This window comes from Thermobia domestica, chromosome 15, assembly GCF_964235325.1.
Source record: "Thermobia domestica chromosome 15, izTheDome1.hap1.1, whole genome shotgun sequence".
Lineage (NCBI taxonomy): Eukaryota > Metazoa > Arthropoda > Insecta > Zygentoma > Lepismatidae > Thermobia > Thermobia domestica.
Genome location: NC_137468.1, coordinates 173084795 through 173111376, shown reverse-complemented (window position 1 = coordinate 173111376; position 26582 = coordinate 173084795). Strand labels below are relative to the sequence as shown.

Below are 26582 nucleotides of genomic sequence, written 5' to 3'. Positions count from 1 at the left end.
CATGTACATGACTGGCGATAGTTCGTCTTGGTCCCTTCGCGATTCTCCGCGACGAATCGAAAGAGAACGGACCAAAATGAAGTCCTCGCGGTGGTTAACTTCAATACCCCGACTCTTTTTGATTGCTCAGACACGCCCCTTTGGTTTCGGCACCTGAAGATTTGAACCGAAACGGGCTATCATCATTGCAATCTTCTCTTCCTTCTTTATTTCATCATTCATTTTCTTTTTTTGGAGCGGGGACAAGGACAAGGACTAGAACGAGGGGTGGGTTGCGAAACCACAACACATTGAACAGAACAAAACAAAAGAAAATTTAAAGAAGAAAAAGAAAACAGCAAATCCTAATACTGAATTCTATAGTTAGTCTCACAAAGTCTAGACAAAAACTTGGAATGATTAGGAACAACTACTCACCTTAAAGCCAATGAAGAAATGATGGAGGGAGGTAATGAAGGTAATTACCGTTATGTATGCCTAGTCTCTTCTGGAAATTGAAATATTTGAAACATTTGTAAGTAGTATTTCCAGTGATAGTATCTTCCTCAAAGAAGAATTAGCCTAATAGAATTAGTACTAGCCCTTTTTGGTTTGTAAGGAAATAATATTTAATATTTTAGATACTTTATCGAGTATCCATTATAAGTGATCATAAAGTTTAAAACATATTCAGCACCGGCACATATTCACATGGTCAAAGTTTCAACCTCACTGGAGTTTTATTATTATTATTATTATTATTATTATTATTATTATTATTATTATTATTATTATTATTATTAGTATTAGTATTAGTATTAGTATTATTAGTATTATATTATTATTATTATATTATTATTATTATTATATTATTATTATATTATTATTATTATTATTATTATTATTATTTAAATTTGAATAGTCAAAATTCATGTAATCTTGTGTATAGAAATTTTGGTATAATCAAAAAAATAATGCAGTAGATTGGTGATTTATGTTTACTAGTAATTCAAACAATAAAGATATGTAAAACAAATTATGCTATTTGTACATGAAAGTTGAGATAATAGTATTCCGTTCTTTATTCAAATTCCCTTTTTTGATATTTAATTTTCGATTTTTCGTTCTAGTGAAATATCTTCCATAAGCAGTCCTTTCAGTAAGTGATTTGGTCTGTCCTAAAACCTTAAAATCCTGTACCGAATATTTAGTTTTCTGTAGAGGCTTGGAAAACCTAGAGATAGTCTAATTGTCCTACCTGAACTCCCTTAAGCTCTCTTTTAATCTAGTTTTAGTATACCTTTTTGTCATAAGGGCGTTCGATAAGTTTTGCACAGATGAGTATAATATATTTATTAGTTGCAATACTATGAAATTTTAGGTGAACATACTTTGTTCCCTTGGTTTCAAAATGGGAATTGTTGTTTTTTCATATTGTTCACAGGTAAACCACAATGGACACTAAAGTAGACATCAGGACCCAACAACGGTCTGTAATGGAATTCCTGTTCAAAACCATTGATGAATTAGCCACATCAAGTCATAGGAAGTTGCTTCCGGTTTATGGGGATCACACGTTGGATCGTTACTATCCAATATTGGTTGCAGTGATTTAAAAAGCCTAGACTTTCCAGACCAGGCCAGAAAATTACGGCTTTCTTTTTCTGGGATCAGTGCGGTGTTATCTTCATAGACTTCCGTTATTGTCATTGGATAAAGCACGACGTGCTCTTCAGACCAAGAGACTGGAACTACAAAATAAGGTCATGAAACTCAATCATGACCATGCGAAGCGTCACACAGCTATGATGACACAGCAGAAAATCTTGAAAATGGGAAGAGAAGTCATCTCTCAGCCTCCCATAAAGGCCAGACTTGGCTACTTTGTATTTCTTCCTGTTTTGGTCGTCTGAAGACATACCTGAGAGGAAGAGTATTCAACAGTGACAAAGCAAGCCCTCAATTTTTGTGTGAAACAATGGTATAAAAGTTAGCCACTTGAGTTCGAAAGGGCGTTCAAGGCACGGAAAGAACGTTGGGCGAGATGCGTCATAGCAGATAAAGGCTGCATTGAGTGACATTGTCTTCTAGCCAAAGGATCAAAGTATGTTCACCTAAAATTTAATCATCATATTGTAACTAATAACTACGAGGCGTATCCAGAAAGTAAGTTTCCAACGCGTCCCATAGCTAGGAAACTGTATGTTGCGCAAAGCGACTGCGTGTACGTGAGAGAGTAAGGTCCTAATATGGCGCATGCGCCAGCAGAACATTCCTAATTCTCTCAGTAGCGTCGTGGCAGTGATTGAAGATTGGCGTTCCTATTCCAGCTCCCGCCGCGTGTGAAGGGCGAGCAGTGATAAAGTTTTTGAATGCACAGGGCATAGCACCGATTGAAATCCATTGTCAGCTGTATCGTTGCAAAAATGTCAATGCTGACCCTGTGCGCCTCGCTTTGTGCTCTAGGGTCAGTTGATTCAACACAGAACTTCTTGATCAACAGGCACTCCGGGACAGTGGTGTGCAATAAGGAGCGGAAAATCTGCAGAAACTGATTGCTCATGCCGTTAGGCCCACGGACCAGGCACAGCCAAAGATGGATTTCGATTGGTGCTATGCCCCGTGCATTCAAAAACTTTATTACTGCTCGCACTTCACACGCGGCGGGAGCTGGAATAGGAACGTCCATCTTCAACCACTGCCACGACGCTACTGAGAGCGCTAGGGAAGTTCCGCCAGTCCATGTGCCATGCTAGGACCTTACTCTCTCACGTACATGTAGTCGCTTCGCGCAACATACCGTATCCTAGGTATGGGACGCGTGGAAAACTTACTTTCTGGATGCGCCTCGTATTATAATGATCTGCGCAAAACTTATTGAATGCCTCTTGTAGGTATCCAGGCAATAACACAATGTCTCATATAGGCCACTTAAAGACTTTTTGTCCCTAAAATAGCTTTTATATTGGCTGAGATATTTTTCAGATTCTTAGGTGGTTTTAAACTAACTTTCAAATTATGTTAGAGCTATTCTTCGCAGTCTGTACGATAAGCTGGGAGAATAACTAGAAGAGAAGCCATTTGTTCCTTGTGGTTGTCAACCTGGATACTTATACAGGTATGACAGAAAGGAATAGGAACATTAGATTAAAAGAACACAAGGGAGTTCCGGGAGAATAAATAGGCTATCCCATCTTATCCAAGCATTTACAGAAAACTAAACATTCAGTACAGAATCTCGAAGTTTTACGACATTCCAAATCACTTATTGAAAGAAATGCTCATGGAGCAAATTTTATAAAGACGAAAGATCTAATTTAGATACTAAAAAAGGGAATTTGGGTAGAGAATGGGATAACATTATCTTAAATTACATCTACAAATATTAAACAGCAATTGTTTCACACTTTATTGTTTGAATTAGTGGTTAATATAAATCAACTATTTACTATATTAAAATTTTCTTAATTTCGCCGAAATTTCTGCACATAAGTTTACATTAATTTTAAAATTTATCTTCCAAGTGAACTTTGTGGTGGACAAACACCGTGTCCGTGGGGTTTCTCGGGGTTCTCCCGTTTCCTCCCACTTTCTTCATTCCACCATTTAATTCATTTCTCATCATTACCGTTTCCTTTCGTCTAGCCGGCATAACCACGGGACATAAAAGTGAAAGATTTCATTTCATTTTATTTCATTTTAGAAATTGATCGATTAAAATTTCAAATTATTTATGCGCACGGAACAGGATGGCAACTTTGCACTTCGTTTGTGGTGAATATATGTGGGAAACTGAAGATCATCCCAAAAAGTGGATAAATATACCCGTGGTTAACTGCAAAGAATAACAAATTATAGTAGGTAAAAATCTCTTAGTGTTACATCCAGATACACTAAACTTAAATCTTATAAAGGAGGAAGAACGCGTATACAAGGTAGACTCTCTTGAGAGAAAATTTTAAAAAATACAGTAAGCTATTAGAACACGTTACCTGGTTAAAATACAGTAAATTTTTTAAAATAATTGAAGATCTCCACTCAGGTCGATGCTTTAGACATGTGAATGAAGATTCTGGTGCTGAATGTTTTAATCCTCTACTGTCCTTGATAATGGATGCTGGATAACTATTGGATGTTATTTCCTTACGAATAATAATAATAATAATAATAAAAAGTTAGTAATAATTAAATTGGGTGTGTGCATAAGTTTACAGCGCTACCTTTGAGCACCTCCATTAAACTGCCCGACGAAAGGGAGTAAGAAACTTAGGCAAGGTTGCAGTTTGAAACCTTGTTTCACGATAAAACTAGTTCATAATTAATTTGTTACGGGTGCCAAAATGATACACGTTCGACGTTGGATGCTATTTCTTTACAACTTTGGAGAGTCTGCTGCAAAAGCCACAAGAACGATCGACGAACCGTATAGGGAGGATAGCATTTGTACAAGAACGGTGAGAGAATGGTTTGCCAAGTTCAAGAAGGAAGATTTCGATCTGAAGGACAAGCCCAGAAATGCAAGATCTCAAGAATTCGGAAACGATGACCTGGAAACACTACTTGAAGATCCGTGCTAAGAAATCAAGGAACTGGGTGTGAAGCTTAAGGCGTCTGCACACACTTGGGAAGACTTAGAAAGCAGGCAAGTGGATTCCACACGAGCTTACAGAATGCTATATAGAGAGTCGTGTGAACATTTCTGTCACCACTTGCTTGTCATAAATGAAAGTCTTTTCTATATGAAATCGTAAGAGAAGATGAAATGAAATCTTTGAGTTTTACGTCCCACGATTATGCCGGTTAGGCTAAAGGAGACGGTGATGATAAGTAATGAATGGAATGGTGAAATGAAGAAAGTGGGAGGAAACGGGAGAACTCCGAAAAAACCCACGCATACGGTGTTTGTCCACCACAAAGTTTACTTGGCGGGGGCTGGGATCGAACCTGGGACCCCAAGCACCAGAGGTGAACGCTCTAACACTGAGCCACCGCCCCCCCCCCCTAAGAGAAGATGAAAAATGAATTTACTACGATAACCGTAACACCGAAAATCAGGGAAATTCTGGTCAGCCGTCAACTTCCGTCGCTAAAAGGTGTGTCCATGGCAAAACATTTTGTAGTGCATCTGGTGGGATAAGAAGGGCATTGCTCTATTAGGAGTTACTGAAGCTGTTGCAACCATCAGTACCGAACACTATAGCAGTTATTGTCCATTTGAGAAAAAAATCTAGAAGAAACTATATTTTACTGATAAAAAAAATGCGACAGGTCATACTGCTGCATGACAGTGGTCGTCGACATGTTGTTTTGTCAACAAAGGAAACAGTCTTCAACCTAGGTTTGAAAGTTGTTCTACATGCGGCATATTCATCTGATCTTGGTTCTTCAAATCATCTTCTACGAGATCCTTATAGCATATGCTTTCTGGTCAGCGCTTTGTAAACATCGATCATAACAAAAATTACATCCACAACTTAATCACCATAGTTCTTCTTTGAGTAAGGTGATCCTCAAAGAAAATACTTCAATGCTTTTTTGTATTTTGTTGCTTAAAAATGTAATTCTTATTCTCAATTAAAAACGCTGGAAACTGACATGCATACTTAATATTTGGTAATATGTATTCTATTCACTTTGGTAGTCATTATAAGAATGAACCTACTGAATGATACATGAAAATGATACATCGCATGTTGCCTTTTTGAGATATTCCGTTCATAAGTTTCCAACTCATATGGAAGCTCCTGTCACCAAATTCTAGTTATTTATGTCTATTTATTTCACACAATACAAAAAGTAAGCATCCAAAAACACACTAAGCGTTCCGATAACCCTTTTGTACCCGATTGGGCGTTGTTTCGGAAAATTTCAAAGCCTTTTTCGTTTGTCTTGCGCTATTATCTTGTACACTTTGGCACTAAGTGTTTACACATTGTTTTCTATGTTGTACTGGCTTTTATGTAATTCCTAACCCTGCAGCCTGTCGTGTAACAGTTTTTATTTATCATTTATTTGAGGAGTGAGTATGGTTTTTGAGCACACTTGCTCTTCCACCCTGGCTGCAGCTATACTCTTACGTGTTAAATTAGAAATTTTTCCAGTTTATTTCATTTCTAATGTTTCGTATCTTTCGAAATATCGTTCATTTGTCTTTTTGGAACATTCTGCGCATTACTGCAACATAGAATCAAATTCAGCAGCAATTTTCCTGAACTGTCGCTTCCTTGTAATCAACTGACTCCTTGCTCCTGAGACATTGAAGTTACAGGGCTGTCAATTCCTATATTTAAATATATATATATATATATATATAACGTCAGGTTTTGAATTGTTTACATTTTGCACGATTCGCCATTTGGAATTCATAACTCTTTCAAATCCTGCGAAGTTCTAAGAATACTTTATGGATGATAGTAACTTTTTATTATGCTTCAGTATTTAACACGATTCGTGTTTACGTAACACTTCAGTTTATAAGTACTTACGCAAACCAGTTTCTAGAAACCAATAAAACTTATATTTTAAAAACTTCTCTTTTACCCTGGTATCGTTTTACATGAACTATATTAGTTTGCAACTAGTATGTAGCCAGTGGCGTATTTAAGTCCCCCTAAATTTAATTTACTATAAGTAAATGAAGTATTTTGCAGAATGTTCATATTTTCAGGAATAAAGTTAGCAAAGACCCCCCCAAAACAAAATCGTAAATACGCCACTGTACGTAGCATATCTTAATAAGTAATAGAGAGAGTAAAGTTCAATCTCACTTTATTAGCTTGAATCTGCGAAGAGGAAATAGAGATAATAGCGTAAAGGGTTAAAATTAATTGTATTTGTAATTACTTCCAATCTATAATCAAATCTTTTTCTCTTTAAAATTTCTTTGGGTTAACCATATTTTTGAATAAAATTATATATATATATATATATATATATATATATATATATATATATATATATATATATATACTGTATATAATATAAAATATTTGGAAGTATTTTCATACTTGTTAATCTTTGTTCTTTATTTCATTAGTTTTTTTGTAAAAGAAGTCTTCTAAAATTTAGTTTATTTGTTTAAATCCTCGTTCTTATACTTATTTTATTATTATTATTATTATTATTATTATTATTTTTTTTTTTCAAACATTGAAGCCTTGATGCGATCCATCCAGATGCATACAAAGCCTTCCAAACGTCCCGTGACCTTGATGCTGTAATATCCCAAGTCGTAAAGAAGAAGAAAGATACGAAAGATTTACAAATTACTCTTCAATTGATGACTCCAGTACTACCAATGTTGGTAAGTAACTATTAATCGTCCATAAATGGAACACTCATCAATGCAGCGACAGCAACATTTAATTCAGGTATTTTGGGAGTCTGCTACTCTCTTTGTCAACCGGATGTTGGTAAACAGAAATAAATGTTGATAAAAACCAAACCACTTAGTGTGACAGCCCTTTGTGGGCCTGAACGGCTTCAACACCATCTATTAGCGACCGGCTGAACTACGTCGTCAAGCCCAGCTACGAACACGTGGTCAGTACTGCGTCGTCCTGTCGCTAACAGGCGCATCAGGAGCTTTCTAGACCACGTGGCTCCCCAGTTTGCCTCACGACGTTGGGTGGACACCGAAATTGGGAATCATCTTCGAGAATCGAACCCAGGACTACGTTCATGAGTCCAACGGTCTAACAACTAGACCACGGTGTCCATGATGTTGATGAATTTGCATAATATAATACACGTCTTCCTGTAACACAGTCATTTTCAACTGAATGCTCTGGGACGTCACAGTTTGATGCGTTTCTTCTTAGTAATGAGGAGAAAGTAGCTTGGATGTTGACAAAAGACAGCAAGTGGTTTACCAAGAAGAACTTCAGCAGCTTAGTCAATGGTTTTTTAAGTATATTATTCGTGGATCCATGACTGCGCGTACAACTGCTAACACTGCTTCTCTGACGTCATTCCCTCTATTCATCCCCCTTTTCCTCATTGTGTTTCTCTGCTTTTCTCCGATTGCAAAATAACACTCCTACACCACGCATCGATAAGATGGAAATGACTGCTCTAAAATGCTGAATTTAAGGTAGTTCAAAGCAGGTGGTCAGCAGTTACTATCATAAAGAACACACCAAAATATAGAACAGGTTATTAAAAATTAAGGTCGTATATGTTACTCACAATAACTCGATATAAAACTGAAGTAAATCAAATGTTATGAAAATTGTGTCGTACGAGTTGTTACTAGATCCAAACTATACAGACAGTTATTGCTTTTATACAGCTTTTCTCAGGAAAACTAAAAACAGTAGTGCAGTCTACTTATATATAAAATTCAATTATTATGAAACTCATACTTTTAAATAAAGCTATTAAGGACAAATCTCAATCTTTGTCTAGATTAGCTTTATCTTGATTCAACTTTGGATTTTTTTCTTATATAAATTACTCAAAAACGTTTCTTTCAATCTGATGCACTTTTACGTATGTTACGAATAGGATAGGTGTTTTGACAAGTTGAAGTCGACCCAAATCTTCATTCTTAGCACCTCTAGTATGCTTCTTTATTCTCGTTTCATATACCCCATGCGAAACTCTAGAATATAATGTAAATTTCATCGAAAATTACACATAGCACAATAAACTCAAACGTGAACTGCATTATTAACAAAATATTTTTGATATTTATTGAAGATTTAAAACCAGTCTAAAAAATAATATTTCGTAGAAACTTTATTCAAATTGGATGTCAATTCAGGCCATAACTGGAAGTCAGTCAGACTTAATTGCAACCTTCTTGTTGAATTATGAGTACTAAATGCCTTTTCCTGAATCTGCCCAAAGTATTCTTTTTATATCAATGTTTTGTAACTAATTCGAGAATTAGATAAGACTATTTGAACTACCTTAAATTCAATCCTTTCTGTTAGAGAAAAACATGTGCTGTATCAGGTGAATTCATCGATACCTGCTGGGTTTTTGACATCCAACTGACGAAGAGAGCCTTAGTCTATTGACCTAATATTGAGAATAAACTTTGAAGCACAGCGTTGATCAGTATTCTTTATTTATTTATTAGAAGGTGCACAGAAGCATTCCTTATTATATTATTAGTCGTGAATGTATTTGAGTGTCCACGGAAAATTTTGATCTAGCTTGCTTTTTCAGAAATAACTGTAAGACAAAAGACAAAATTTGGGAAGTGTATCATTCTGGATTAAAAAGTAAAATAAAATCCGCAAATAATCAGAAGTGAATTAAACGGGTGCATGTTCTCAATAAGGGGAAATATACGCTTCAAGAATTTTACACATATTTCCATATACTTAAGTCTTCTTAAACGGTGCTTGTACAGTCAGCGATAGAAGTTCTTTTCGTTTGGGAATAACGGTGGTATGGCTGGGACGTACAGAAAATTACCTTCTTTTTAATTTACTGAAAACTGTACTCAAATTGTCCTTTTATTTTGAAGTTATTTTAGAAATTAATTTCGTCAAACGGAAAGAACTTTTGTCACTGGCTGTACAGTACAAAAGCTGAAAATTACTTTGACTCCGAATAACGGAGAATTGTATTTGTGTTTTTCATGCAGTAGTTCCCCTTTCTTCTCAAAGATTGATAAGAACGCCGACTCTAGAGGTGCTCAGGTACTCAAGTACTCCATAATTTTTGTGGGGATGCTGAGCATACCCACAAAAAAAGGAAGAAAAATAAGAGAAAAAAGAAGAAAACAAAAATTAAGCAAAAATAAATTCTAATATCTCGCTGTATTTCGTAAATAATAGTACAGTCCGATATTTTCGTGAGCGGAGAAGGGGTATATAAAATTGGAAAAGAAACTTTACCAAAGAAGAAACCACATAAAATTCCGAAATTGTGTTACTGAAAATCAAAAGTGGCAGAATCCTTTTTACTGTAATTTTTTTCTCGACGAAACAACGATTTCTTTTTAAATTACGAATTGAACGAACGTTTCTCCGTGCTATTTTCTGTTAAAATCTTCACACTTCTTCAATAACAAATAGCAGGCGTTCAGAATGGTGTGACGAGAGCCTTATACCGTAGATTAGAACCCTAAAACGTCTTCTTGTTACGCCACCGTACTCTCATTCAATATGTATTTTCCATTTGGAAAAAAGATACATACACAGAAAAGAACTTTGATTTCACTCAAAACACCTAAAACAGCACATTTCGGGAGGGTCAGTTTTCAAAATTTTCTTGAAGATTCCCGTAAACCCCACTAAGCGTAGGTGATTTTCCATACACTAGTCGTAAACTGTGTGTTAGACTATCCCCACCAGTGGTCAAAGTGCGACGATATGTGGTGGTGTGCCATATCGCAGGCACGTAGCCAAGGCGGTGGTCCGGACCTCCCCCCCCCTTCGAGACCAGAAATGAAAAAAAAATAGGGAAGGATGAAACAAAATGAAGTGAGAAAAAGAAGGATCAGCGTTAAAAATAAATTACAGGAAGCTTTTGGTTACTCTTTCTTATGAGGAAATTTGTATTACTTGCAATACATGTTGCGAGGTGAGCGAGATATTCTGGAAGAGTCAGGGAATTTGAAATTTCTAGAAAAGTTGCGGAATTCTCAGAATTTCTGCAACTAGTCAGGGAAATTTCAAGCTTCTGAAAGCATAGTGCCGTTGTGTAACAGCGTGGACATCACATCCTTGCAATATCAAACATGTTATTTCAAAAACAATTTTCTACTACTCCTTTTACCTGTCATTTGAAACAAACAGTAGTTGACGGAATAATAAAAACAAAAATATATGTGGAAAGAAAGTTCTCTTAACATTTGATTCAACAGAAAAAGGAACGCAGATATTGCAAAATATTTTACAAGACATTATTAAGTATGTACTTTTTATAATAGTTGAGGTCATAATGAAAAGAAAATTGTTATATTTGAATAAACAGAGGAAGGATGTAAATATTGTATAATCTTTTTCAATACGTTTTTTTTTAATAAAAAAACTCGACATTTCTTCATAGTTTATTAAAATACTTACCAACATATCCTCACAAACCACTATATGTTGATAGTAAAGTAGTTTAGATTGATCGAGCTCCTGGGCCTTCAGAATTTCATGTCACACCCACCACCCCCACCCGTTACGAAATCTTGGCTAAACGAACCAATATATGTTCCAGTAAAATTGTTTAGAATGATCGAGCCCCTGCTGCTGTGATGACCACAGTATTTCATGTCGCGGATCCCCCCCCCCCTTTCACGAAATCCTGGCTACGTGCCTGCATACCGCCTCTGGTTTTTCAGTAATGAGAACATACCGTCTCTAGTTTTTCAGTGATCAAGATAATATTTAAATAGCCGGTATGTTGAGTCAAAATCCTAATAAAACATACCGCCTCTGCTTTTTTTCCCCACTTCGAACACTGACTCCCACTGATTTTCAACGCCCGGTCTTCCTAGAAATTGGGAATACTTATGAATAATAGAAACTTTTCTCTGAACATGTATAGTATGTGTAGTGTACAGTAGAAGAGAAAAGTCGTAACGAAGTGTGTTACTTTGAGCCTAGTACTCTAAATCTTTTATTATTTTCAGACTTAGAAAAGTAATTTCGAAGAAAGAAAACTCTTTTCCAGCTATTTGTTTTCCAAGTCAGGCAATTCTTTGGTTACTCCTTTCTTTTCCACAGAATGAACCACCATAAATAATTCTGAGCTGATAAATACTTTTAACACAACAATTCCACGGGGCACACTGTGGCTTCCGGATTGAGTGTTTATTTTTTATGTGAGGGGTACTAGTTCAATCCAGATTATGTATGTTTATTGTGCACAACATTATATACTAGGATTTCTCGGCTTTCTTCCCTTTTTTTTATCACATTCATTTTCCAAAATTCTATCATAATCATTCCCTCTTGTTAATTACCTGTCTTGTTTAGCCAATAGACTTAACCGTAAAACGTTGGGACCTAGAACTGAAAAATAATTTCTCACAGGAATTCCATGATACTTATTAACTGTCGCGTTGATTTTATGACACTACTTGAGAAGGACAAAGTTCCAATAACATACAATTCTGTCTAAACTACTAATTCTTGGAAATTTGTTGCCGGGATATTCGTGAAATAATCCTTTTTCTTTCAAAGGAATATGTAATAGAGAGAAAGACTGACTGTCGGACACTTCGTTGAAACCTCTGTGAGGCCTCTATGTGGATAACTAATGATTTGGTGTCTACTCATTTGACTCAAGTGGTTCCAACTCTACAGGTCTACAGGCTTTGTTCTCAACATTCATCGCTTCCAAAATTTTGTGTGAAAAATAAATTGGATTTAAAAAAATGATAAATGCCTTTTGTGCTTTACTGCTGAAAATACGACGCTATTGAAACTTGTCAGAACATTATTTTACAATTAGCATACAGTATTACATGATATTGGAATATTATAACAAATATTTTATGAAATAATATTCAAATAATAACAGGGTTTCTACAAACCTGGAAAATCAGTGATTGTCAGAGAATTTGACTTTTGTCATGGAAAATCAGTGAAAGTATTGAAAAGTTCCTTAATATCAGGAAAACAAAGTAGTCATTCTCGATAATGAAGGTAACTTTGAAGTAAGGTTAGTTGGGATTTAGATATCAATCAATGCAATGGTATAGAATAATATAAGTTAGAGATGCATTAAGTTGTATCAAGAGTATTGTGCCATGATTTATTTTTAGGCTCTTAACTCTGAAATTAGTTGAGCTACAGCATCTTGAATCTTATAACCGATTACATGATTATTACCCGAGTGTACAATGCATTTTAACCAGCACTTATTTGTTCGTAACATTTCTCATTTTGTGAGAAACACAGTAGCTAAAGCATTCTGCAATAATAATAATAATAATAATAATAATAATAATAATAATAATAATAATAATAATAATAATAATAATAATAATAATAATAATAATAATAATAATAATAATAATAATAATATCATCGTTATTATTATTATTACAATGAACAATGTACTTTGTATTCAAGAAATCAGCCAAGCGAATCAGATGTTTGTCGCCTGCAAACTGTTAAGGCACAAAAAGTGGATGGGAACAATAATATTTTATGAATTCCAAAGCGTAATGGCAGAAAGCCAAACGAATAATACTACATTCAGAATTGCAAATTTATTATTATTTTTCAAACTGTTTTGTGTGTATTATTAACCTAAAACATTTATCAACTCCTTACATTTTCCATTGCAATTAGTTGAAAATATTTTTAGGAGACTATGAACCGTGAGAAATCTTCGTTGGATTTTTTCTCTATTTTTTTCTTGCTTTTTAACATATTATGTTCCCAATCAGAGATTACGTTGACCGAGGTATGTAATAAGTATTACTAGTCCAGGCCAGATTGCAATTTTAAGGTTACCAGGGGTAACTGAGTTTGATGCATATTTAGCATGTAAATTTCGTTAAGATATAATGGCCATGAAACACCTGAACAGTACGGTTTGAAAACCACACTTAATCAAATTTAATATGCATATGTTCAAGCATAACTTGGACACGGGTGCACCAATTTTAATGATTCTGCTTTTGTTTGAAAGATTATTCTTTTCCACGAAAATTTCATAAGGATTTAACAATAGTCTTGGAAGTTAAACCACGCTAGTAGTTCAGCAGCTAGTAGTGTTCATACCATAACTGAAGGATTTGCTGATACATGGTATGCTGAATATGCTGTTGCTTCCACTATTCAGCTCACAGGAGTGTTTTTCTAAAACCAGCTCATTTGTTTTTAAAGTGAGGGTTACCATTGTTTTCCTTATGCCCTTCAATTCTGTGTACGATCATGCATAATTTCGACATAGGTTCATTTTTTTTTTAATTTTCTTTTAGATTGAAAAAATATGTTGCAAATAAATTTCATTAGGATCGCGGTAGCTTAATATAAATTTCATTAGGATCGCGGTAGCTTAATATAAATTTCGTTAGGACCTGATGATAGTCATCAGACCTAGACCGTGAAACTTCTCAATGGTTGATCATGTTACTATCTTAATGAACAGATTTCATGGCGTGCATGCTCACTCATGATCCCAATACAAATATACCGATTTCGATTTTTTGATTTGTTTTGTTTCAAAGAATAATACTTTCTTGCAGGGTCCATATAAATTTTATCAAGATCCCCTTTGGAATTGGACCGTGAAACTCCTTAACAGCTGGTAGTCTTCATGTACAATTCCGTATCGCGTAGACATATATATATATATATATATATATATATATATATATATATACAGAATGCATCATTTATAATGTCAAACCGTGATATCGGAGAAACCACCATAAGGGGGAGAAAAGCGATACTTTGCACGAAGCAGCTACAAGGAATGGGACATCTTTGCACGTATTAAACGGAAACACACAGCAGTGTTACCAACCCAACATAAAGCTTTTTTAATGGCACTACGTCAGATTATTACATTTTTCAAATCAACAAGTCGAACGGAAGCTTAAAATGCCGTATTTGTTATTCAGTGTTGCAAACTAAGGATGTTATAATACTACAAACATTCGAAGTTTGGAAGGCTGTATCACACATACAACACAACGGAGATGGACAGAATAATGAACATCGAGAGTACCTTGGCGTTGGATACCATGATCATGGTATGGCTTTCGAATGAATAGGAACAAAGTTACAAGAGCTTGAAAATTTAATTTTCTTCAAAAGCTTTTATTTCAAAAACATGGTTAGATAAATATTATATCTATTTACTTGTATGGTTTGTAATTGGTTAAAAAAAAAAAAAATCATTTTGCCGTTTACAGCACTTCGATGTCTCAAATCGTTCCGAAGATATGAAAAGCATTGCTGAAGTTTACAACATTGTTTAAATCATGTAATTGCGAGAACTTGTCGTAATTGAAGCTGCTAAAAACTACAGATGGTGATCAGAAAAATGGAAACACCTGTAGTTGGCAACACGTCAGATATATGGGTTGGCAGTGGTGTCGTGGCGCCCGCAGCGCCGGACCGCTGGTGGTGGTGTGTTAGGTCGGTCTCCATACTACGTCAGGCGCAGTGGAACAGCAGTGTCCAGTGGCTGCAGCAGACGGAGGTAGTGTAAAATTGGAGACCTGTCAGATTTTCAAAGAGTGCAAATTGTTGGTGCGCGGTTATGTGGAGTGAGTGTGACGGCAGTGGCTACTGTGTTAGGTGTGTCGCGTGGGACAGTGTCGAAGGTGATGACGGCCTACACAACACACGGGAAAACCACATCGGGGAAGCGGAACAGTGGGCGGAAGAAAATCATGAGTGACAGGTCACGCCGGGTATTAAAGCGCATTGTCACGCAGAACCGTCGTGCTACTGCGGAGCAAGTGACGGCGGAACTCAATCAGCACCTCCCCCACCCTGTTTCGACAATCACAGTCCGCCGCGAATTACATGACATGAACTTACGGGGTCGTGTTGCACGGGCGAAACCGTCATCAGGGACCATAACGCTTTCGCAAGCCGCAAATGGTACCGCGACCATGCAACTTGGACCGTTGAGGACTGAAAACGTGTGATATGGTCGGATGAGTCATCCTTCACCCTATTCCCAACCACGGGCCGTGTTTATGTGTGGAGAACGCCCAAAGAAGCTTATGATCTGCAGTGTCTCCGCCCAACTGTGAAACATGGTGGCGGCTCGGTGATGCTGTGGGCCGCCATATCATGGATTTCGTTGGGTCCTGTGGTCACACTTAGCGGACGAATCACTGCCAACGATTATGTCGCAATTTTAGGAGACCACTTGCATCCTATGGTCCGGATGTTGTTCCTGGACAATGACGCCATCTTCCAGGATGATAATGCACCCACTCACACAGCTGGCCTTTTCTAAAGGCGAAAGGTGGCCCGACACCATATTAATCTGGTAAGTTGCAATTTCGTTCTGGTGTTTCCATTTTTCTGATCACCATCTGTATTGTTATCATGTTATAAAAGAGAAAGAAAACCACAATTATTTTAAATACTTTCCATAAATACGCCAGTAAGCAATATTGTAAACTTTATCAATGTTTATCATATCTCCAGAACAGTTTGAGACATCGAATTGCCGTAAATGGCAAAAATTTTTTTACGTCGATTGCAAATCATACAAGTAACTATATACGATATTTATCCAAGCATTTTTTCTAAATGAAGCATTTTCAAAAAACAAATTTTAAAACCCTAGTAACCTTGTTCCTATTCATTCGAAACAAGTTATACCATGACCATGGTATCCAACGCTAAGGTACTTTAATCATAATCATAATCATAATTTATTGCATCCGTTCATCGTCATACAACGAAATTGGACATGTCATTTATATATATATACCAGTATACATAAACATACATACTATTATTACATATAGATTCTTATGGTTTCACTAATTTACTTACTATACATTTAATTTTACGTATACGAATTATTTTCTACATATTCAACCGAGTAAAAGCAATGTTCTATCAAGTACCTTTTCAGTTTGGATCTAAAGCTGTTGACAGAGACCTGATTTTTTATACATGATGGAAGTAGATTGTATAATAGAGTACCTTTGTGCGTAACTGATTTATTGTATATATTTGTCCTATGTGCATGCAAGTGAATGTCGTCTTTACTTCTTGTGTTATAACTGTGAATGTCTTTGTTAACAATAAATTCACTACTATGTTTTTTCAAATACATTAATATTTCGAACAAATACATTGAGGGAAGAGTCATTATTCCAAGTTCCTTAAAAATATTTCTGCAAGAAGAGTTCCATTTTACTCCTGCAAGTATTCTTACTACTTTCTTCTGTAGTCTAAAGATAGCAATACTTTTAGGTGCATTTCCCCAGAACATCAAGCCATATTTTATTGTAGAATGAAAATTTGAGTAATATATACACTTAGCTGTTTTTACATTAATCTTATCTCTTACACATCTAATTGCATAGCATAGTTTGCTTAGCTTACTTCTTACATGTTCTATATGTGGTTCCCAGTTGAAATTATTAGATATTTTAACTCCGAGAAAGGTAGCAGTTTCTACATATTTAACTGTTTTATTATTTATTTTTATTATTGCATTGGCTTGATTACTTTTACCATTGTTAAAATTTAAGACACATGTTTTATTTACATTAATGATTAGGTCATTTTTATTCATCCAACTTGAAAGTTGGTTCATTGCCGTTTGGCAGTTTAAAGCTAATTCGCATTCATCTTTTCCACTAACTATTAGGTTTGTATCATCTGCATATAAAGTCACACATGAACTATTAATACTTTCAGAAAGATCATTTATATAAAGAAGAAAGAGAAGTGGTCCTAGAATTGATCCTTGTGGTACTCCACGATTAATAATTTCTTCACTTGACACACATTTTTGAATTTTATTTTTAACTATTCCTGTGATTTCAGTTACTTGTTTCCGATCTTTGAGGTATGATTCAAACCATTTATTTGCTAAGCCTCTAATACCATAGCAACTAAGTTTTTCTAGCAATATATGATGATTTACTAAATCGAAGGCTTTTGTTAGATCTAAAAATATTCCTATAGATAATTTTTTGTCATCCAGTAACTTTCTGCAGTTTTCTAGAAAATGAAAAATTGCTCTCCCAGTAGATTTACCTTTCAAGAAACCATGTTGTGCGTTGGATATAATAGAATATTTATTAATGAAATCCATAACCCGATTGAACATTATTTTTTCCATAATTTTACCTATAATGGGTAGCAATGATATCGGTCTATAGTTTTCTATTTCATTGCGTTTACCTTTTTTGTGCAAAGGTTTAACTTTAGCAATCTTTAGTTTATCAGGAAAGGTTCCTGTGGCGATTGAAATATTTGAGAGATAACATAATGGTTTAACTAAATATTTGTAACAACTTTTTACTAAATTGTTAGATAATTCGTCCGACCCAGCCGAACTCGAATTTTTCATTTGTTTTATTATGATGATTATTTCACTCTCGGTCACTGGTTTCAAGAATGTAGATTTATCACATTTTTTAATTTTAAGTTCCGATAAGTTAGTTTTACTAGTTCCTTTGTTTTTAATAAGAGTTTGCCCTACATTTGTGAAATATTTATTAAAAGACGTTGCTATGTCCTTTGGATTTGTCATGTTCACGCCCTCATAAATTATGCTATTTATATGGGTACTACGTATTTGCATGTTGAGCTCTTCTTTAATTATTTTCCACATTGCCTTTGTTTTATTGTGTGACTGAAGAATTTTCCTACTGTTATAATTTTGTTTCGCTATCTTCAACAATTTTTTATAACTAGTTTTGTGTTGTCTGTAAATTAATTCATTCATCCCGGTAGGGTAACGCTTCCTAGTTTTATTTAGTTGTATGTTTACCATGTTTGCTTTTAAGATTTCAGGTGTAATCCATTTTATGTTTTTCTTCTTTATTTTACTAAAATTATTTTTTATTGGAAATGCTACTTCAAAACTATGTTTTACAGTATCATATATTTTCTCATATACGTCATTCACGTCGGTTAGTTCATAAATATCATCCCACGTCTCTAAGCTAAGCAAATAAACAAAATAACTAATATTATTTGAACTAAAACATCTCGTCATTATAGGTGTTTCATTGGGTTTCTCTATAGTTGCAGGTGTTTGTTTTAAAATGTTTACTTTTACAATATGTGCTTCATGATCTGAAAAACCTGCATTTATAACTTCTGAATCATAATTCATGACTAATGGATTTACTAAAATCTGGTCAATGTTAGATACTGAGTTTTTTGTTATTCTTGTAGGTAATTTAATTGTGGGATTTAAGTTGTATGTTTGAAGTAAAGATTCAAAGTTTTCATTGAGTTTTTCACTTAGAAAATTTACATTCAAATCACCTACAATAATTGGAAAGTATTTTTTAACATGAAAATACGCCAAAATTTTATCCATCTTATTGATAAATATTTCAATGTTACTGTCGGGCGTCCTATACACACAAATAACATATTTTTTGCAAAGGTATCTCTATTACACAACATTCAAACTGTTTTTCTTCATTAAGTTTTTCAAACATAATGCACTTTTTTACTTTCATTTCATTCTTAACAAAAATACATGATGCACCTCTTGATAAATTAGTTCTACAATATCTTGCTGCACAGGTAAAGTTTGGAATTGCAATATAGTCAATCTCATCATTTCTATGCCAATGTTCTGTTATACATATAATATCAATATCTCTGTGCAAATCATGTAACTGTACTGTTAATTGGACTTGTTTATCTGTATTAAAACCTTGTGTATTTTGGTGGAAGAGTGTAAGTGGGTTATTTTTATTAGTAGGAATTTTATTATCGCATTTCTCTGGAGGCTGATCCATATTTTCACATATTGACGTGTTTTGTTGATTTTTTCATGTGTTTATCCTGTCCATCTCCGTTGTGCTGTATGTGCGTTAGAGGCTTCCAAACTTTGGGTGTTTGTGATACTATAACATCCTTAGTTTGCATCACTGAGTAATAAATGTGGTATTTTAAGTTTTCTTTTGACATGTTAATTTGGAATATGTAGTAATCGGACGTATTTCCATTTGAAAAAACATAACTTTATGTTGTGTTATCAACACTGTTTGTTGTATATTTCTGTTTAATACGTACAAAGATGTCCCCCTCCTTACAGTTGCTTCATGCAAAACTTAGCTTTTCTCTGTCTTTTGATTTCTCCGTTATCACGGTTTGACATTATAAATGATTAACCCTATATGTATATAATTTGGTTACGGATTTTCCTAGGTTGACGTATTTCATAGGAAGTTAGTGTCATACATTTAGTTTAGGTGTCTAACTAAACGAAAGGATTGAGAAAAAGTGGAAAACTTAAACTTTTATCAGGGAAATAGATAAAACTTTCTCAGGCAGGGTGTCTACTGATACTGGAAATACTGGAAATATACTAGAATTTTGATCCACACACTGGAAAAATGTCAACTTTTTTTTTTTTTTTTTTTTTTTTTTTGTAATTGTTTTAATAGTCTTAGAAACAATTTTGTATGCATTGAGATTGTAAATTTTTGCAAAGCAAGAGTTGTATTCGTTTTGTAATTAGACATTTAAAGCAATGGGTGGAGTGGAGGGCTGTGAGGGGAGTTGGGAGGCCCTTTTAGAAATGTTAAAAAATCATTGTATTTAAAAAAAAAACCAAGGCTAACTAAATTTATTAAAAATAAAATATTCTTTTGATGGTAAAACAATTACAAACCTGAAATCATCAAGAGTGTGATTATTTCTACAGAACTTTTAAAAAATCATTATATTAGGTATTGGAATTTTGCTGATAATTATACTGAATATACTGGAAATATACTGAAATTTTGAAACTGAAACTCAATAAACACCCTGTCAGGGAAAATCTGAGAATGTCAGGGAAAACAGTTTACAAAAATCTGTGGGAACCCTGGATTTAAAAAATATCTTTGTTTCCATGAAGAATTAATTGGGTTCTTGTTAAAAAAAAAAAAAAAAAAAAAGAATATATATATATACTACCTGTCTCCTGCCTAGAAATTCCTGTTTTCTTATCTGTAGATGAAATTAAAAAGCTGTGAAGCCAAAGTATTAAAATAGTCTAAGTAAGGTTGCAAAAATTCGATTTTTAAGAAGTAGGTATTGAAATTTTCGGAAGAATAGTATATGAAAGTTACTATTCATACGAAAAAAAGTAACATGTGTAATACATGGTTATATAAAATACTAACTCAGTGTTATAAAGTAGTATATTTATTATAAGTTTATCTTGTAAACTTATAAGAACTGTGGTGGTTGAGCGGTAGATAATTAACTCTAGTGCGTGGAGTCTTTGGTTCGATCGTGCTAAGTAAATTTTGTGGTGGACAAACACCGTATTCGCAGGTTTTTATCGGGAATCTTCTCTTTTCCCTCAGTTTCTCCATTTCGTTCATTCTCGCCATTACGGTCTCCTTTAGCCTACAGGGTACAATCTTGGCAGATCTCGTTTCATTTTCTTGAAACCAATAGTATAGCTACTAAAAGCTGTTCAATACCTCCGCCGTCTTTCTCTTTTAGTCCATCGATTTTCATGGAAAAATGTTTCCCTTTTTTCTTTGAAATAGATAGGGACTTTAATGCTTTGATAGGGAATTTATTGATTTCTTCGTGAATTTGAGTTAAATGTTCCTTGTTTTGTTAAAATGCATTTATATATATATATATATATATATATATATATATATATATATATAATATCCATCTTCCTTTTTCTTCGTTGAACCCTTAAACAAGTCACTCTTCCTTTGCCATTCTTTTTCGCTTCTCTTTTGTTTTCCCTTTCATTTCTTTAGCCGATTATTTGTCTTTGTTGCAAAAAGCTATTTTAATTTGTTACAAAATAATTTGACAGTTTTTTTTCTGATTTAATTTTTGAAAGGAAATATTTTTAAATAGAAAGAGGTATGTGTAATTTCACTATTTTAGTTTCGTTGGTTTCCTTTAATAAACCCTTCCTGCAAACGCTTTTTTTGGGGGAGGGCAGGGGTCTTTTATTCACGTGATTTCTTAGATTTTTTTTTTTTTTTACGTTTGTGTAACAGCACAATTTTTTTCCCAAGCGGATATTTAATCAAAACTCCTAAAAAAAAAAGTTCTCTCCCCCTAGTATCTTTACTACTTCATCTTCACTGACCGGATTGTAACGTCAGGAGAAAAATAATCTTGTAATGTATGAAGTTAGGAAATGCAAATGTTAAATTACGAAACTCCAAAATTAATGATTTCATTGATTTTTTCTTTTTTTTTTTAAACACAGCATTTTTTATCCCGGCCATGCTCTTCAGAGGGACTTGAACTGCAGAATGGAAAGAAATCAAACCATTTTATTATGGAATATTTTCTTAAATAACCCTCTTCTATTTTATAAAAAGGATCTTTTTTTATATTAAAAAAAAACTTGGAAAATGTATCGTTTCCCTATATTATCCAAAACAGTCCCTTTCTCTTGCTCTTTTTCTCGCTCTGTCAAAACATAAAAAGAAGAAACAAAAATGTCTGTTCGTGGAATGTACTGAAAAGAGAGATGGAATAATATTTTTTCCGTCACGCATCTTGATCGTCTTGGTAATGGGTTTAACTGATCAAAAAATAAGAATTCTTTTAGTTTGATTTTTTTATGTATTATGTGTTATGTATTATAATATGTATATGTATTATGTATTTTTTAAATGTATTATGTGATTTTATATATATATATTATACAAACTTAATAATACTTAAATTTGATGTATAAATTATATGATTAAACTTATATGTCACATAATTTAATTTTAACAAAAGCAAGAAATATTTAAATAAATTTGAAGTAAAAATCAGTAAGATCAAACTACCAAAATTCCAATTAATTTCAAAGAAAACAAAAATATTTCTTCGCATAAATCAATGATGAGAGAAAAAAAAGGCAGAGGCATTTTTGAAATACCACCTTCGTAACATTTGGTTACACTATAGATTCACTTTGTAGTAGAAGATTCCAGTGTTTCTATAAAGTTGACTGTAATTCTGTTTTGCAATGCCAGGTCGATGTAAAATGTAATTAGTAAAAATTTTTGTACTTCGTATCAAGATTATTTCTTTGTTATTTTATTTATTTATTTTTATTTATTTACTCGTAAAGAATAGGATTTCAGTCCTTTCTTACTTAGAAGGGAAAATAAAAGTTTATGACGTATTTTTGACCTGCTCATTTCAGCTAATCATTGAAACCAGTTGAAGTGCTAAGTTGTATTGACTCAAAAAGTTAAGAAGAAAACGATCCATTTAGATGTAACTTCGTTCAGGATAAATTTAAGAATTTTGGATATACACAGTGGCAACTACAATATGTCATAAGCATTGGGTCAGAAATCGTTGTGGTTTTGATCTGCTCTTGTTCCGAAATTTGCTTTTCTGAAGAAATTTGCAGTTAAGATTTCTGTATAAAAATTTTAATCTTATGATGGAAAGTTTTACGACTTCGTAATATACAATTTGCTTTTTACTATTCGTAATACACAATTTGCTGTTCACTATTCCATAGCATACAGTTCAATACAAGCTTTAAAATGTATTGGTTGTCGTAATATTGTTTTACAATTATATTTCTCTAATATTCCAGGCTGAACCTTGCAAATCTGTCGAGTATGCAATGAAGAAATGTCCAAATGGAATGTATTCTGAGATCAAATATGACGGAGAAAGGGTGCAAGTTCACAAGCGAGGAGATGAATTTAAATATTTCTCGAGAAGTTTGAAGCCGGTGATGCCGCACAAGGTAAGTGCAATTTTTTGAATTTTTTGTGTCTCCACACTAGATTTGATCGCAAATAATTTTTATTGAGTATAAGTTTTGTTCTAGTGTCACGTAATTTTGAACTGTAAACCGTTTTACGTAAAAAATTAAATAAAAGTTATATTCTATTATTTAAAATGTAAATTAAGAAGTTTATTAAGGAGCTTCTGTATTAACGAACTAATAAAGCGCCAAAATAATTTTGGATTAAGGAAAGCAACAATAAGAAAGTGATATCTGGTAAGTAGTTAGCAATAATATTATTTTGATTTTGTTTATAAAATGTTTATCTTACAATAATGTAAGCTTTGTCATAAGTTACTTGACCCAAGCAGTTGTTAACTAGAATGGCAGGAGCTGATTGATGTATTGTATGGTTTGTGGATAGTGCGTTGTAAGAAGTAATTTTATAAATGATTTAAATCATGTTACATTAGTAATTACGTTAGCAATAGAGAGTTATTATGGGATGAACATGTGTTTGTGCTTCAAACGTGATGGTTACATGAACATAATTACCGAATGTGTTTCAGTTATTTGTGCAATGTTTTCTAAACATTGTACATCCATCTCGACAAGCAATCGACAACTTAAATAAAAGGTAGGATCATATTGGGTGTGTAGCAGATCTTTGAGCAACTAGGCCTAAATATGTGACTGCAGAAGAAGACCTTCTGATTTTAGTGCAGTGTCTCCGACGGCATGCACATTTATGTAAAGAAGCAGTTTCAATACAGAAAATTAAAATAATAATGTTTGATCTCGTCCACATACATGCTACAATAATGTTGACATTTTACAGAACTTTGATATAAAATAACGCATATTTTTCTGTCAGACAAAAGTTAATAAACTGAAAATTAAACATAATAAAATATAAGCATCATATCATCCATCCTTCACGATGAAATTTGGCTGGTTTTTAAAGCTTTTTACATTTAATGTATTTAAGTGCAAACTTATTACACTGTTCTTGTGACACTTTCGCCAACTAACTCTTTGGCTTCATCAAACACTACGAGATACAGGAATAATGTACAATCCTTTATAGATACAACCGCTGAAGCATCTTGCTTCTCAAAGGATGATGGAAAAGGCGAAAGAAAAATAAAATGCGATGATGATAGCCCGTTTCGGTTAAAGTCTTCAGATGCCGAAACTGAAGAGGCGGATTTGAGCATTAAAGATAAAGAAGGAAGATATCATGGACATGATCAAGTACGTGGGTGGAGAGTAGAAAGGTAAGGGGGGAAAACATGAAAATGAATGCCTACATGTATACAACAGTCTATACACATCGGACGTTACAGGGGAAGGGATTCGGACCCTACGGGCATTTCCCTCCATAGTTCTCTTTCTTCCACTTCTGCTTCACGGTGTCGTCTACAGGCTGTCTATAGTTTGTGATTAATTACTTGATCATGTATTATTACTGTACAATTTCCCTAACTTTCTTGCTCCACCCTTTTCCTCAATTACATGACCATTTTTACTTGCGCTTACCCACCCCCTCCTTTGTCGTTACGTGCTATGCCTCTGCCCTAACTTGTGAGAGTATTGTCAAATGTAATGTCACATTGTAGTGTAATGTAATTTTAATATCTTTCTACAAAAAATAAACAATAAACAATATCCTATAATCATTTATTCAAATTAGCAACAAATCTCTATTTTTTTAAAGTTACAAAACAGTAGTATATGTTTAACTGCGCTTCTATGCATATTTTCATCTAACTCGCTCCATATTTCGTCTCATTGTTCACAACGTGGTGCTGCCAGCAGGGCCGTTCCGTGGGGGGGGAACGAGCGGGGCGACGGCCCCGGGCGCCGAAGTAAGGGGGCGAAAAATTCGGGAGAAAAAAGGAAGAAAGATAGGAAAAATTACTTGGAATAAATGTATGGGGGCGCCGTCGTATACTCTCGCCCCGGGCGCTGATTTTCCACGGCACGGCCCTGGTTGCCAGTGTTCCTATTCCCCCTTATAAGTACGGAACGGTTGCGATCGAGGATTTATTCCCGCCTATGGATTTTCTTGTTCACCAACACAAATCGATTGACCATAGTCTCGTTACACATTTCGTGTGACATCAGAAAAAGGTCCCTTGTCAGTGTGTTTCGGTATTTTTGTAGTTTTTTACTCTCCTCGAGTACGGTGCACTGAGAGGCCATAAACGGTACAGTTTGGTTGAATCTGATCCAATATTGTTTCAGATGAATGAAAAGTCGTTAAAAACAACACTAATTTTAAAGAAAATGTATATAGTTTAATACTTTATACGTATACTGAACTCTGCTTCCTTCAAACCAAGAAATGCACACGTTACACTGATAAACTAAAAAAATAATTAAAAATAAATAAAATCTGTCGCAATTGAAAGAGTTTCAAGTATTTTTCTTCTGTGAAATATGTAAAATACTTCTTAAACTAAGACTTTTATGTACAGCTTTAGTTTTAATGACGACGTAATTATCTTAGAAATTTATGATACATTAATAAACTGTCTTCTTTTAACCATGAAAGGTGCCCACTATACTAAAAACTAAATGGAAAGAATAAATAACTGCATCAATCGAAATTTTTAAATGAAAACGTCCAACTGCACAAAATACTCATCGAACTAAGGTTGTCTTTTATATATAGCCTTTGTAAAAAACAATGTAGAACTGACGCACAACGATACTTGAAAATGTGAAATTAAACAGTACGGTGGGTTGTATCCGACCCTTCCTTCCAGCTAACTGATTTCACTTCAAATGGAACAGCATATATTTGAGCGATTAGCGGGCTACTCGTACGACGGTTAATTCATGAAGGAAAGAAAGAATAACTATAACCTTTCTGTTTCAAGTGTGCCCCTTCTAGCACTGCTGTCGATGTGTTTTCCCGTACCTCCCTCATAATAGGAGGAACAAGTTGCTTTGGCCGAGATTCGTCACATCTCTTTTTAAATGAAAAGCTTTAAAAATTACCTCCATTACCCAACCAAATTAGATATTATTGACAAATTAATCTAATATTTGCAAATGATCTTTTGTAAGAGCAAAGAAGTTAGTTATTTTGAGTTTAATGCTATGCTATATAAGACGAAGCTTTTTTTTTAGGCCTACAATTTAACATGCGTTGCGAACCATATGTTTCCAACCGAGAATCAGATCTGAGTTTTCCGCACGGCATCACTTAGTAACGGCAAAGTTCAGAGAAAACATTTAGCTACATAAATTGGACATATATGTTTACTGTATTACAACCTTAAATCTTTTAGATTTAC

General features: G+C 34.2%; 1 protein-coding gene across 4 annotated transcripts in view; it reads left to right on the top strand.

The window, feature by feature from the left end:
* LOC145671370 (DNA ligase 3-like) overlaps window positions 1-26582 on the top strand; it is a 965078-nt gene that overhangs the window by 650777 nt on the left and 287719 nt on the right. For all 4 annotated transcript variants that reach the window (XM_081740441.1, XM_081740438.1, XM_081740439.1 and 1 more), the window contains exons 8-9: window positions 7135-7282; window positions 23140-23295. In XM_081740441.1, the coding sequence (XP_081596567.1) occupies window positions 7135-7282; window positions 23140-23295 (304 nt within the window). The remainder of the gene's footprint in view (window positions 1-7134; window positions 7283-23139; window positions 23296-26582) is intronic.